At 41.4% G+C, this 15813-nt stretch overlaps 1 protein-coding gene across 2 annotated transcripts in view; it reads left to right on the forward strand.

Moving 5' to 3' along the window:
• The window catches only part of BMPER (BMP binding endothelial regulator), a 148925-nt gene that overhangs the window by 34111 nt on the left and 99001 nt on the right, over window positions 1–15813 (forward strand). For both annotated transcript variants that reach the window (XM_058810808.1, XM_058810803.1), the window contains exons 4-6: window positions 3169–3251; window positions 4743–4833; window positions 6011–6093. In XM_058810808.1, the coding sequence (XP_058666791.1) occupies window positions 3169–3251; window positions 4743–4833; window positions 6011–6093 (257 nt within the window). The remainder of the gene's footprint in view (window positions 1–3168; window positions 3252–4742; window positions 4834–6010; window positions 6094–15813) is intronic.

The raw sequence follows: 15813 nt of genomic DNA on the forward strand, positions 1-15813 counted from the left end.
CCTCATACTCTGTTATGGAAACTAACATCAGGGACTTCTGAAAACAAAATATTCAGTGACTTCTAGTTTCTAGGCCAAATCTGGTGGACCTTTAACCATGGATGAGCCAGAACACCTTGACTGAGCTGGCACGTAGAATGCAGCAGGTTTCACTCAGATGAATTTAGTTGAGGCCCAGAAATATCCATGCTATGAGTAAAGGGACTAGGAAAGTCCGGCTGTATGTTTGCAGGTGTCAGCTGAGGGATTTGTACATTGAAAGTGAGGTTCAGAAAAACTAGCTGGTATGTGGGCTTTGTTTCTTTTTCCTTTTGAAGAGTGAGTAGTGAGTGTAGCTCTGGGGCGTCCAAAGGGCAGAGTGTCAGGGCACACCTGTGGCCAGAGACAGGTCAAAGTGTCACCCTGAGATTGTCAAACACTCCTTTCTTACCCTTTTCAGTTTTGCTTGACTTTCAGCGTTCCCCCATCTTTTCCCAAGGATGCTTTTTACACTGGCTAACTCTTCCCTTTCTTCATGCTGCTCCTTCTGCTGTGCATCTGCTGAAATCCAGCTCCCACCACGCCTCACACTGGTGCTGGATGGGAGCTGCTCTGTCCCCCTCATTCAACCTGCTGGCCCACACCAGAGAGCAGTCTTAGTCCCTCCAGTGCTTCTGCAGTCTTTTCCATTCTGGTTCCTATTTTTAAACTCCCCTTTGGGGCCTGCAGACTCTCCTTACCGTGGGTGCTCCTGGTGTGCTGTGCCTTTGCTGCTTTCCACAGGGACAATGCTGCAGGACAGAGGGTTTTGCAGCACAGTTTGGAAATGCCCTTCAAGCAAGAGCAGTGCTGACTACATGAGGGCACCACCTTCTTGCTTTGTCAACCAGACTAATCCTTGAGCTGAAAATTTCACTTTAATATGCTCATCTGTGCATGCAGATTAGCCCGGGGTCATTAGCTTTCTTTTAGAAGCAACATTTTACATTAAAGAACATAATTGCTGAGCAAATATGTAAGGTATTTTTGCAGTTGCTATTTTCCAACCTAGCCCTTGATTGATGATTCTGGTAAAATATACACACAGATATTTAACAACACAGCTCATTCCATGTTCAGTGTTCTGCACACTTGTAAATTGTTTCTCAGACTGGCACCAGCTTGACCTGGGCTTCAGCAGCTTGGGGATGTTAAGCACATTGAATAGGCTCTGCAGTCATCAGGGTTTTCAGTGAGCAGTAAGTGAGACTCTGCTGCAAGATTAATTCAGTGGTTTTCAGAATGGAACTTCAAAATGCATAAGGGTAGTATAGGGCTGTGCACTCTTCTTTTGATGTGCTGTCCTGCATGTATGAGAGCTCAAAGAACTGTATTTAATGCATTGAGAATCTGAATATTTCTTTATTATTCAAAATAATTTAATAGGGGCTTTTCTACTTATGACTATGAGACTCAGATGTATACTTTGTGCCTTTCAATGTTTGTCAAAGATGAAATTATCAGAGCCAACTTTGAGACTATTAATCATCCCTTTCCAAAATATACCTCTCTCAGCTTAGGTAAGCGAAATGGCCACAGCATCTAAAATTTTCTCCTGTGTTGCTCTGTATTTATCCTGAAAAAGAATTTGATTACTGCAAATAATGAAGTACAAGTCTTCTATTGTTTAGGAACTGAAATGGAGGCAGTTAACACATTTGCAAATGATCTTCATATATCATGATTCCTTTAAATTTTGTGTTGAATTCAAAATTATTTTAAAGAGATTTTAAGGTCCTGAGTACCTCAGAGCTGTGACTCTTGATCTTTTTTTTACAGTAGGCTCAAAGATTTACTGGTGTAGGGCTGATAAATTGCCTTTATTTTCAGAAGGACATAAAACTTATTCCAAAGCAGGACAGTGCACCCTACACAGCAGAGAAAGACTTAGAGTAGTTGCTGAGGTAGGGCGTGGAAACAGAACGGTGCCCTGGGCATTGTTTGACTGGTTGTAGTTCTGTGGTTCTGCAGCTCCATGTACACGTCTGTGTTTCAAAGTCTTTGGCAAGACTCCTGTTGGTTTCATGGGCTCTTTGAACCAGCTAATTTTGAATAAAATATACTAGGAAAAAAACCCCAAAAGCAATAAATGGAAAATGGGCATTTTTCCCACAGAAAATGGGGTATGTGTTATTTGCAAAATTTTTCTCAGAACCACTCTAGGTCTCCAAAGAATTATTTTTTAGTTGAAAATATTTGCATTAATAAACTAACTCTTTTAAAACAAATATTATATTTCTACTTTATAAGTATTTTCTGGTCTTGCTTTTCTGGTGAGGTATTTTATTATTTTCTTCGTGTTCTTTTTTGGTTTTCTTTTTTGCAAAATACCAGAAAACGGCAAAAGAGAAAACCAAAAAGGAAGAAAAACTAGTAGAAACATATAATCAAAAAAGTGAAAATTAATGTTTGTTTTGGTGTTTGCTTTTTTCCAAATGGCTCCATAAAAATTCATTTTGCACAAAACAAATGCGGGTCGATCCAGTGCATGAGCAAACAAACCTGTTTTCTGTTAGCAAAGTTGTCATATAGCACAAAAAGATGAATAAAGCCAAACTCCATGAGGGTCCAAAATGTCTCCCCTTGAGATTCACCCCACACACCTGAGAACTTGATGGCTTTCAGTTTGTGTGGATGGTGATCCCTCCTGTCATGAATATGAAAAGGCATTAAGGAGAGGCAGCTGTGACAGTGTCAGCTCATCCCTGCTGAGCTGTGCTTGCTGAAGGGCTCTCCCAAGGGCTTTGGTTAATGGAGGAAGATAGCATGGCCCAGCTACATGATGAATGCTTCCAGCTCTTCTTTCACCCTCTTTCCTCCCTCTCCCCATTCCAGTGCTTGGGTAACCGTGTAGCTCCTGAATGGACTGCAGAGTAAGCACCGGCATCCATTTTTAAGTGAATTGTCACTGATTTTGGTTTCTCTTGACCAGTCAGAGTTAGTAAGGAGTTTGGCCAGTTGGGCATCAGCAGCAGGATGATCCTCCCAGGACATGATCCTTCTCTTTCATCCCAGCTCCCAGCTCTGCCTCTTCTGTCAACCCAGGGGAGAGGATGGTTGGCATTTAGGATGCCACCCTGTGATCCTCAGCAGCAGCCTCCCACAAGATTTTGTTCAGCTGAACTGACGGGCTTCTCTCTCATCCTCTAGATTGCAGTTTTGAAGGAAATACGTACAACAGCTCCATGAAATGGCACCTCCCCAGCAATCCCTGTGTTACATACCAGTGCCAGGTAAGGATGTTATAAAAATTGTGCTAATCGAGTTATAAGCTTTTCCCAGGAAATCCTGAGCCTTCATTTATCCAACCTAAATAATCTGAAATATTTTATGCTCAAAGCACAATATGGACTTTGCATTTAAAGTAATTTAAATCCACTTAGATGCAGCCAGCTATAACCAAATATTCAGAAGTATGGGTTTTAAATGACTTGAGTACCCCAATATCCAAACTTTGCTGAAGGAGAGGTACACAGCCATGCCATTTCCTGCTGTCTTGACTTTGAATGAAGTCCTCTTTTCTTCAGCATTCGAAGCCCTTTTGTGAGATACAAATTATTTTAGTAATTGGACACTTCTGTGTGCATGTGTCCATGAGTTTTACCTTTCTTTAAGAAAAACCCACAACCAAATCTTTTTTCCTGGGCTCCTGAACTGTTAACACAGTGCTATTTTTGGTAGCTTGACTATCTGCAACCATAACATTTTCAAGATTGTTGCTTGTCAGGCTCAAACCAAGTAATTATGTAGGCAATTTTAGCTTATGTCTGTAAATAGGTCTGCCATTTTTGCTGACAATTTGATCTGGTTTTAACAGTAACATTCAGGCAGCTACTAAGAATGGCAAAGAAGAGATTTGTGAGTATGAAGAGCTTCTACTAAGAGGAGATGAGAGTTTCAAGGCTTTTTTCTCTTTTTCTCTAAAACTTCTGCTCTATGAAACGAACTCATTTTTGAAAATAAGTACACTGAGATGACTGAAGCTGGACCAGTAGTCTGTATTCTTGTACCTAATGAAAAGAATCTCACTACATCAATTTAGATATGTTGCATGAAATGGTCACTTCTTTATTGCCTGTTTCAGTGTCAAAATGCAAAACTGGGTGATTCTGTTTACCCGAGATCCACACATTTAAAAAACAATTTGGCCTTGCCTCAAACACCTGTAAGCAAAAAAAAAGGTAGCAGCTTTTATGCATAGATCCTCACACCCAGGTTTGTTCAGGACTCTTGACTTCTCGAATAAGTACAGGAAATGTTAATTTACTAATACTTATCAGGCAAAATATCAAAGATAAGCGTCTCCCCTCTACAGAACAAGATGCTTTTATCTGCTTACTAAGTCCATTTTCCTCCAATAGGAGAGGGAGGAGAATGCCTTGTGTCTGGCCTGTTTTCACCAGAGCTGCATGGCAGATTACTGAGGTTAAGGATTCCTGATAAAGCAGGATTCCTTTCCCTAAGAGGATGCTTGGTTTTTTTACTTGATGCATTTTAAGGCAAATCCCATGTCTGGAGTCAGGGAGACTGAAGTGGGTCTTTTGAGTGTGGATTAACCTGAATCCTGATACCAGGCAGCAGGTACAGAAAGAAAAGAAGTTTTGAAAGCCAGTGCTTTGCAGCATGTGCTGGGCTTTAATTCTACTGAATGTAATTGTGAATTTTTGCTTGTTAAAGCAATCACAACGCTAACAATAAATGTGCCGAATCTGCTTCTATTTCAGGAAGGAGTGATAGTAGAATCAGAAGTACAGTGTGTTGTTCACTGCAAAAACCCTTCCAAACTCAGGGGAATGTGTTGTCCTGTGTGTCCAGGTGAGATTTTCTGGTTAATATGCTATTCTACATGTGCAACTGTATTTCTAATGATACTAATCATCATCTGGGAGGCTGGCTCTAATCTGTTATACTCAACAACTTACTAAAATGTGGGCTGGTGATTCACAGTGAACAATATGACACAAGATTTATTTAGTATGTTTTAGTAGAGGACATGCAGACCAGGGGATGCAGGGGCAATATCCTGTGCTAATATTCACAGGTGTGTTTATGTAATTTTTTAGAGGGTCTGTAAGGTGGGTTTGCATGACCAATCACCATGATTTTGTGAGGAAGGGAAGGATAAGAGTAATCATAAAAAGGGAGATAAACTTATGAAGGGGAGCGAGAATGGGTTGCCTCTGTGAAGCACAGTGGCAAATTGCCATATTTTTTTAGGTTAATTTGATTTTATCAGAGATTTTGAAGGTAAGCATTGCTCCAGTTGTGATATAATGGATTTATTATATTTTGATTAGTTATAATAATATCTGCTAATATTTAGTATAAACTCAGGGGGTAAGAATGAATTATTAAAAAGCAAACAGCCAAAAAAACTGTTTTAAAGGCAATTCTTATGAGAGACTTGCCTCAACTTCATTTTTGCATATTTATGTGCTGTGGAAGGATGTTTGCTTTCCCCCTCTCCCCCCACAAAGGCCGTTTAGGGTTTCTCAAGGATTTGTTTAGGATTTGTTTTCTTCTGAAGTGATCCTGTCTCTCCAACTACCTTAAAGGAGGTTGTAGCATGGTGGGGATTGGTTTCTTCTCCCAGGCAATCAGTCACAGGACAAGGGGACACAGTCTCAAGATATGCCAGGCGAGGTTCAGACTCCCCTGAGGGAGGAGTTTCCTCCCTCCCAGGAGGAAACCCAGGAGGAATTTCAGCATGGAAAAGTAGTGGGCTGTTCAGGGTGTTGGAGTTACTATCCCTGAAGGTGCTCAAGAAATGACTGGGTGTGGCACTTAGTGCCATGGTCTACTTGACTAGATGGTAATCAGTCAAAGGTTGGACTTGATATTTTGGGAGTCTTTTCCAACTGAAACAATTCCATGATTCTGTATTGGAAACGATGGTACGATTTACTTTCCATATTGTTGTACAGTGGAGAGTGTAAGGGGGAAAACTCAGCGTGCTACCTTGAGCCAAACTTATTCAAATGCTGTTTTCCAGGTTGTGTATTTGAAGGGAGACTTTACAATGAAGGAGAAGAATTTAGGCCTGAAGGAAATAAATGTACCAAGTGCTCTTGCATTGTAAGTATTTGCCTTTTGGCATTGTATCTCCCTGTATGAACTTCAAAAGGCACATTATTATTGCCATAACAAAACAAAAAATATAAGGAATCCAACACTATTATGCTTTCTTCTCTTGGAATTCAGGTCTCTGTTGAAGAATTTATGGCATTAATACATTGTATCACTCACAATTTGAGTTTATAATCTTTTCCACCGTATGCAGGTGGAGCAGGTTATTTGGAAGAGAGCTGATCTGTTGAGTTAGTGGTGCCTTTTTTGTGATAGGATCATGCAGGAGGAGACAGAAATCTTTTTGGCCTTCATCTATTGATCAGCATTTATTAGATGCTTCCTTAAGCCAAACCTTTCCAAGGATTCCTTTCAACTATATGCAACAAGGGCCTTTGCTCTGAATTACTGAGTGAAAGAATGAGGGTTGCCTCCTGTGGCTGTCCCAGGTGGATTTTTGGCTTGATACTTGATGAAAAGGTCATATCCTGGATTTTATTCTTGACTAGCAACAATATAGAGAGGAAGTAATAATTGTGTCCTTTGAGTAATGAGTGCAGGCTTCTTTTTCACTTCCATTAAGTTAAAATATAATGCTGTTTGAGTTGGGGCAGATAGCTTTGGCTTCCTTTCTGTAATCTGTGAGATGAGTAAAACACAAAGTTCAAATCGCTGCTTTTGTTGCAATTTGTGGGCCTGTTATCAGCAGAATATGTAAGGCTTTACATTTCAGTAGCATGCCAAGAAATTAGTCAGTACCAGATACAGTTCTCTTGCATCATTAAAATCAAAAAAGGAGGAGAGAATTATAGACTTCAAAAATTAATGTAACTTTACCCATTTTAAATGATTTTTAATGATACACACTGATTTAATGAAGCTGCTGCAGAGTACTTGAACTGTTCTGTGGGGAAAAAAACCCTGGTAATCTGCAAAATTAATTTACACTGTTCCTGTGGAGATCAGGGTGCTAAGGTAATTTTTATAAAAAGTTTTAATCCTCTAATAATGAAAACATGCCATCACACATGTCACAGTGACGTATGCCCTGGGCTCCCGCTCTGCTGAATGCCTTTAGTCCCAGGCTGAGAACTCCCTCTGTACTTGGTGGGTCCCTTCCTCACTTCAGCTTCAGCTGTAAAGCAGTAGCTTTACTCTTGCTTTCCTTAGTTATGTTCCTCAGGGTAAGGCAGGTCTGAATAGTTGAGAAGTCAATGGAGACGTGCTTGAGTCTTTTTGGGTTCTGCTTTGCTCTTTCATAAGTACTGTACAGACATTGCCTATTGCCCAGTTATTGGTGTACCAACATCTCCTTGGTCAACTTTCCTTTGTTCTCTGACTATCAAAAGCTTCTGTGTGAAGAGCATTGGAGGGAGGTACCTTTGCACTGGAGAGCAGTGTAAAGAAATAAAAGAATAAAGGGTCACACCTGAAGATCTGACCTTGAGAGTTACCAGTCTCATCTGTGTTAGAGAAGGGAATGCATCAACTATGGAGAGTAAGAAGTTTAAAGCCACTTAACTATCCCTTCCAAGAAAGACACCATGATTGTTTTGGATGTTAATGGCATCTGTTTAAAATGTCGAGCTCTCAGTCTGAATCTTTCTGACAGCTAAAGATCATCAATGTATAAGCCACACAAAACCTTCCTTTCGTCTTTCTGCAGAGTCTTTTTTAACCTCTTGTCAGTTTCCCCCAGAACTGGAAACTCTGCTAATTCCTATGTGATTTAAATTTGAAGTAAATAAGGGGGACACCTTCAGGGCTGTGATAGCAGTTTGTTGCCTGCTTTGCATCCCTTTTGGGAATGGGTCCTCAGTGAATCTCTTATCTAAGCAGTTGGTGGATGGATGTCGTATTTGAAGATACCTATCTATTCATGCAAAGTGATGGAAACAGGCTTGTGTGTGATGTGCTGTAATTTGTGCAGGCTTTAACAGATGGATGGAAGCTCTTCAACCCAAGTTAGATTTTTTTCTGGGATTTCAGTCTTTTGTGGAAACTTAGCATAGGAAGTAGCATAAACTGTTGCTAAGGTATTTTGCAGATATTATACCTTATACATGGTATCCAGATACTCTCACTTCAGGGTGAATTCTGCATTTTCTTGGGAGCAAGCTCTTCAAATGTTAGAGGATTCTGGAGTCCACAGGCCATCACTGTCCCTGGGGTAGTTCAAACTTGGGACTGCAGATGCCGCTGAACAGGAAGAAAGTAAAGAGGGATGGCTGTGGTTTGTTCTTCTGCAGAGATGTAGGGTTGATCTACTAAGTTTGACCTCACCAAATGTATTAAAATGAGGAATTACTTAGAGTATTTTTACTGTTGCAAAATTATGTACTCAGAAGTAAGTACACATCTTCAGATCAGGACTGTGGGAACACATTTTTGGACAGCACTTTGGTAGGTCAGGTTTGTGGTATTATCAGCACCAAATGGTGCTGACTAGATACTACTGAGCTCCCAAAGAATGAGAAATGGCTGTTGTTTGTTTATTTGTCTTTAACACATTGTTTGTGTAAATAAGGACATAACTGCGATCTTGGGAGCTGGGAGTCCCCATCTGGGTGAAGCAGGCTGGCCATTTGCAGGGCTTCCTATGTGTTCCATGGCCCTGGCGGCCAGAGAGAGCAATGGCATGGCTGCACCTGGGCAATCCGCTCGGTCCTTACCTGCTGGGTGCTCAACTCATTATCATGGTTCCTGTTTAACACCACTTGTGGTCCTAGCTATTGTCTACTGAAAACCAGACCTAACCCACCAAGCTCATCTCATGGAGGTCAGCAAAACCAGCCATTAACTAATAACTTTTGGGCTGTTACCGAGCCAGGCGGTGCTCGCGGCGGCGAGGCGGAGATGAAAGGCCCTGTATTCCATTACCACTCTCCTAAGTGAGCTGCTCCTTGGGGCCACTAAGATTTCTTGCTGAAAATGAGAATGTATCACCTCTCACTCAATGCATATTGCCTGTCAGGAGTGAACGAGCTGGCTTTTAATGACTCAGTTTCCCTGGGGAGAGGCATTTGTGTAGGAAAGGTGGATGGGATAATAGGGATCTCCTCGCACCCCGGCTGAAACCCAGCTGTCTCACTATAATTCATCTGTCTGGCCTGTTCCTGCTTTTCGTGATAGGCCAGTGGCCTGTTCTAGAGAAACCCTGGCTGTTTTCCCTACCATAAGCACCTACTTAAATGAAGGACTGGCTTCTTTAATCAAGTGTTATTTCTCAGATACTACTTTTATGAGGTTGAGAGTGTGTTTCTGCTTGCACAGTAAGAGCACTTGGCTTACATGTTTCCTTTCCTACAGCCTGCATTAAAATAGTCAGACTATGATTATTGTAAATGTTTTCATTTTCTCCTTTGATGTAGCACGTTTGGGAAAAAAAAAAAAATAGCGGAGGGGGAAGGAGACAGGGCCAGGGAGGGAGGAGAGGAGTTTTGGCAGGAAAGTGACCTTGCGTGAGAGCGGTAACCATGGAGAAGCTTATCTTTAGGTGGTAGTATCCAAACTCATAAGTAGCCCCTTTTGACTCCTTTGAGCACTGTTGCCCAGACCGTGGGCGCTGCGTGTTGCGGCATGCGAGGCATGCGGCCGTGCGAGGCACCGGGAGCGCAGCCCGCACCGGCCGCGCTCCGCACCCTGCCGGGACAAGGGGAGCGGACCTGCTTGGGAAATGGAGGCTGGGTTATGGCCTGGGAGTGGGAAAAGTTGTGCTGTCTGTTTGTCTTGCAGAGAGACGTGTCCGAGGGACGAGCATCAGCAGGGTGGTTATGTGTGTCGGGTCCCCAAACAGCATTGTTTCACAAAAGCAGTGCTGTCCTCCTAGCTGCTCTTCCAAAATTGTTTGGAAGGAATAAAACCCAAATAGCTGGAAGCATAGCACAGGGATTGGAGGCTCTTGGAGAGCTGAGTCAAAAACGAGCCTCTGCTCAATCTCCTTTGCATCATTTTGGGCTTTTAGACCGCTGCTCAGAGGGGTTCAAGATGTGCCCAGCTACTGGTCTGCAGGTGCACTGTGGGGGTGTGTGCGTAGGAAATGTCTTGTCACTTATATCCCTGCATGCTAGGATACAAATACTGAATAATAAATATTCTGCACAAAGAAAAGGAAATCACAGCGGCAAAATCTGTTTCTAAATCAATGAGTAACAGACGTTTCAGCTGTGATAAGTAATGAGAAACTACATATGTGACTGTTTTGGATGCTGAGGGTGGAATTAATCTTGTCTAGCTGCAGCTATTCAGAAGTACTATGTCTGATCTGAACTACTTATCTGGGCTCCTCTTCAGTTAATTCAGCGCGAGAGAGAGAGGTGGGAGAGATTACTCTCTGCAGATGCTTATCTTCCTCCACTAACTGAGGAGGAGCCTACCCAGCTCCTGGCCCCAGAGATGGCTGAAGATAGCCAAGACCGATCCTGCCCCTGCAGTCAGCTGGGTGATTAAGCACCCTGATACTGCTTTAAAGGCTTGGCTTTAGCTGGTATTGGGAGCTGCTGGAAAACATTCCCACCACAAAAGACAGTGGGGGAGGTACGCCAGCCTACTGGGAAGCTCAGGGGAACGCGGAATTAAATGTATCCTCAGTGAAGGCTGAGGATAATTCAAATTCAAATTTCCATCCTTAGTGCAGTGCCAAATGCTGATCTCCCCAAATTTCCATGTACTTCAGCTGCTTTGATTCAGCTCCAAACTGCAGCAGACACTGTCTGCCCTTACTCTGGGGCTAAGAAACAGAGACAAGGAGTTGTAGTGAGGGGTGGAAAAGCAAAGAGTTGGTCTTTTGGTAGGAGCAGTGTTCACATCTTCAAAGTTAGTGGCATAAGTAAAGGGGTTGGTTTATGGGTGGATTCAAATGGAGATGCAAAAGGGAGTGCTCAGAAATGGGATGTGGAGGGTTGGTCACTGTGTCTCTCTGGAAGTACCCCATAATTTTGTTTGCAGGCTTTTTGCAAGGCTAGAGAGTTTGGCTTTCCCAGTAGCCTAATAAAAAAAAAGTCCTGCAGGTAGGTGGAGTGTGGTTGTGAAGGTGGGTGTGGAAGACCCAGGACTTGGTATGTGCTGAACTTCAGCGAGAAAAATAATGCAGTATGGAGACATAGGCATTCTCCCATTGTTTATATTTCATTTATCTGATTTTCTTCAGGCTTTAAAAGGTATACCTGCTTTCATGGGGATTGTACACTACCTGGGCCATGTCTAAAATATTAAATTCCTTAAATTTTGGAAATACCAGTGTTTCAAATAAAATTTGGACATTTAAAAAGAAAAGGTTAAAACCAGTGTGTTTTTTCTTTTATCAACATGCATAGCCATTTAAAATATTTTTTTTCTGATTTCTCTCAAAAAGCACACCTCTGAGGAAAAGTTAAAAATTATTTTAATAGGAGTCAAGAAGCAAAGTTAAAAATAAATACTAAAAATATTAACAATTTTTTTGAAATAGAAGTAGACTGTGGCATAGCAGTACAAGTGGGCATGATTCAGTGTAAATAATTTTTATTCATAAGCACTTAGGATCTTAGAATTTCAGAAACATTTTTCTGTGTCAAAGTCTCATTTCCTCAATCTGTGGATACTTGACTTTCATCGTTATGTCTCTCCTACCTGCAGAGCTTCCTAGCTCACCTACTCAGAGTGCGTTCCCAGATCAGGCTGCAGAAGCCCTTCATCATAACTTTAATTTTGGTGGGGATCAAATGAGTCTTTCTATGCAGTGAGAGACTGTGCCCTGTTTGGATGCATTCTGAAGGGAATAGAGGTATTGAGCAGCTCCCTGAAGGTCTAGAATACTCTTTAAGGATCATGGACTCAGAACACACAACCTCTTTCTCATAACCCTTTCTTCCTTGAAGCCTTTTTCCTTGTCTCTCCTACTTTCAGAGTTGAGCTCAAATTTGCCTTCCATGCTTCAGCATGGTCCCTGTTCTTCTGGCTGTGCAGTCAGAGGAGTCTGCCTTAGCTGTTCTTCCTTGTCCATCGTTTCATATAGGTAGCACTACCCAGTTACTATTTCTGAGATGACATGAATGAGCAGCAGTAAAACATGAGTGCCTGTTGTGCTTTATACTCTAAGGATCTGTATTCTGTCCCTGAGAGGAAAAAAAAATGTGGAAAAAGAAATGTGAAGAAAGATGGAAGCATGATTTAGGAGATTTCTGTGGGGAATTTTTCCTGTTAGAAAACGAGGGTAGAAATGCTGAGGAATTGGAAGAAAGTGCTCTAACTTAATAATGCTCTTGTTTAGACAGAGACTGTCTTTCCAGTTTTATGATCAAAGATGGTATTGTGATAGTGAATTAATCAAGTGACACTAGAAGCCATGAAAGACTTAAAGCTTCTTGGCTACCTGAGTGGCCCAAATGAATGCTGATTAACAATACTCCTGAACGGGGCATTGCAGTACAGAAAAAAAGTGTCCAGAACTTCTTGTCATTTAAAGGAAATAAATACACAAAGCAGGGTGGATTATGCATTCCAAAAGCATATAAAGAAAACAATAATGCTGACCACTTTTAAATGGTGTTAATAAGGGCTTATACCACAAGTGCAGGTTGCTGTTGTTCCTGACAGAAAAGGAACAGAGCTTATGCTGTCAGGTGTCTGTCCCCTGTTAAACTGTTCCTAATTAACAGGCTGAGATTGATTATTCTTACTGACAAAGAAGAATTAACTACACTGAGCTTTAGCAATAAAGGAGAGCTGTTAACAGGCAGCTTCTGATGAGGGGACTATTTTTTATGGGCATTGGGGTGCAATGAGGACTCCAAACATCTCTGCTGTAACTCACTCCTTGCAAAGGCCAGGATCTATCTTCAAGTAAAAACAAAGCAGTAAGATGGCAGAAAACAAAGAACCTGGTTCAAGTAAGCAAACAAGCAAAAAAAGAACCTGCTGTCCATCAGGGGATGAAAGGCTTGCACGTGGTTCCAGAAGTGCCCAGTGAAGACAAAGGTTTTATGAGAGAGGCTGTAGCAGTTCTTGTAAGTGGCTTCAAATGGGAATGCGTGTGGCATCTCGTGGGAACGCTTGTGTGCAGAATTGATTTGGGTCTAAAAGATTCCCACAAATTGTGGTAGGAAGCAGTAAAGGCAATAGCTTGTCAATTAACTGGGCCTTTGTTTGCCAAATATTTTATGGAGAGTCCAAGACCCTTTTGGCTGGTGGCACAATGAAGGGAAGGCTGAAAAGAGAGTAGGAGTGCTTGCCTTTCGTGTTTGGCATCCTTTCTGTTTAAATAAACGTGGATGTCGCAGGTTTGGGGCTTGTTATCGGATAACAATAGTTAATGATTTTAAACTTGCACACAGCCCTCTGTGTCCTTACACAAGATGGTTTAGTACACACAATCCTGGTAAATGAATTTACACGAGTCCTTAATTAACTGTGTAGCACCTACTTGTTTTCCTCTCTGTGATTTCAAAAGCAAAAAATGAAATAAAGTATTGGAGACATACATTGTTACATGTGGGCCTTTAGGTTTTATCATAGAATCATAGAATGTTAAGGCATTGGAATACACCTTAAAGGTCATTTAGTCCTACTTCTGCTCCCACTAGACCAGGTTGCTCAGGACCTTATGCAACCTAGTTTTGAATGAAAATGAATATTAGCTCAGTTGGCTACAGCATGGTGCTAATAACACCAGGGTTGTGGGTTTGATTCCTGTATGGGCTATTCACTTTAGAGCCTTAAGGCACTTGAGAGACTCAATGATCCTTGTGTGTCCCTTCCAACTCAGAATATTCTGAAATTCTGTGATTTTCCACCCCTCTTTCTCAAGTCTGAACTTGTATCACTTTGGGTATTGAATTATTTTAGTTAATCATGTTATTTTTGTTGACATTGTTCCTATTTAATATATTTTGTAGAAGATGTAAAGTGAAACTTGGGATCAATAAGTTCGAATTGCTGTTGAGCTCTAGTGTGCTTGCCAAATTCCATTTTGACTTACTATCACTCCACCTAAATTCTCCTTGCTCTTTCTACTGCATCCTACAGCATTGTTTTTGTTTTCTGTCCTTGAAGCATTTTGCGTTGATAAAGGAGTAAGTATCCAGCTTTAACTGATAAACTAGTCTCCAGCTGGGATATGCGATAAATTAACATTTTTAAAAACAAACCAGTTGTATTGAAAGGATGGCTAAAGCTCCTTGGATTCCATCAACTTTTTAAATGTTAGCAAAAATACTTACTGGTTTTGCCTTATTTAATGATTGGAGACAAACACATTGGATAGTCATGGGGAGTAAAACGATACCCAGCAAATTATTTTCAGGATTGTGACAGGCTGTAACTTTTTCATACAATGCATCCTGTTAGGCTGAGAGCAGAATAGGCAGAATAATTCATTGGCTGTCAAAATAGACATGGGAAACAGAAAAGGAAAAAAGAAAGTGATTTGAGACATGACAGTGATTTACTCCCTTGGGTTTAACCTGTCAGAAATAGAATGTGACTAGGTGCTAAAATATCAACATCCTTGGCACTCTGCTGTGGGTACATCAGTGTGAAGCAAAGTTGCAGAAATCCTTGCAGGCAGCAAAGGGTCAGGAGTGGGACATAAACACCCAGCTTCTGGTGTGGGTGCCTGAATATGAAAGGTGATGCCTTAAAAATGCTTTCTAACTCTAGCCATAGAAATTGCCTGGATGTCTTAGCTTTCTTCCAGGAAGTTCCACTCCCACGGCACCAAACTTCTGTCCCAAACATGACTAGAACACCATTAAACTTAACAACTCCAAGGTTCATTGAAAACCCAAGAAGTTTTCAGCTCTCTGCCAGAAGCTTTGTAACGAAGCATTTTCTACAGAAAGCAGATGTGTGTGTGTGTGTGCATGTGCTGTTTTTTTTTTTTCAACTGGAGTTACTGGCATTACTTGTTATTTTGTGCTAAAATCATTGGCATGGAAATTTCTTTATTGCCCCTACTTGGGTGTCAGAGTCAATGCAATTGAAAGACCAGATTTCCAGCACTCAGATCTCATGTTTGAAGCATTGGGGCCCAAAAGGATTTAAGTAGCTTGCGTGCTTTGTATGGTTCCTTTTCCCTTTTTTCTTTTCCTTCTCCAGAACACAGCATCAGGAATTTTCTGAGAGTAGGACAGAAGCTAATGTGCCTTTGCCAACAGAATTCTTCTTCACAGGAAAAAACAGAGCCAGTCCCAACTCTGAGAGCATAACAATGAGGAGAGTCTTGTTCCTTTTACTACCCTCTGCCTTGCACCCATATATTCAATATGCTCAACAAAAATTTGAAAATGAGTTAATGCATGTGAAAATAATTAACTGCAAGAAGTGTAAGAATTTTCTTCTTTTCAGTACTCTGTCTGTTCTCTGCCCTCTCTCCTAGGGGCAGCATAACTTTCCTTCTCCTGGATGCAGATGAATAGCAATTCTCTTCCTAGCAGTCTCAGTTGTTGATGTACTATTTATTCTTTCAGCAGCCAGCTGAACTGCCCTGCTCCCTGTCTTTTGAGGTCAGTTTTTTAAATTCCCAAAGGTTCTTGCAATTACCATTCCTCCCCCATCTAGGTTTTTTAGTGCTGCACTTAAGCAAGTATGTGTATGTCTGGGGTGATGCAGGGAGGGAAAATCCCATGTTTATTATATCTTCTACTCTCCACTGCTTTTTGTAGTTGACAGGCACATGTAAAGTCTTGTATCAGCAAGACTTGCACAGCATCTGCTGCTGTGACTTTGTCTCTTTTGACTGTGAGCCTGATT

Source organism: Ammospiza caudacuta, chromosome 1, assembly GCF_027887145.1.
Source record: "Ammospiza caudacuta isolate bAmmCau1 chromosome 1, bAmmCau1.pri, whole genome shotgun sequence".
Classification (NCBI taxonomy): Eukaryota; Metazoa; Chordata; class Aves; order Passeriformes; family Passerellidae; genus Ammospiza; species Ammospiza caudacuta.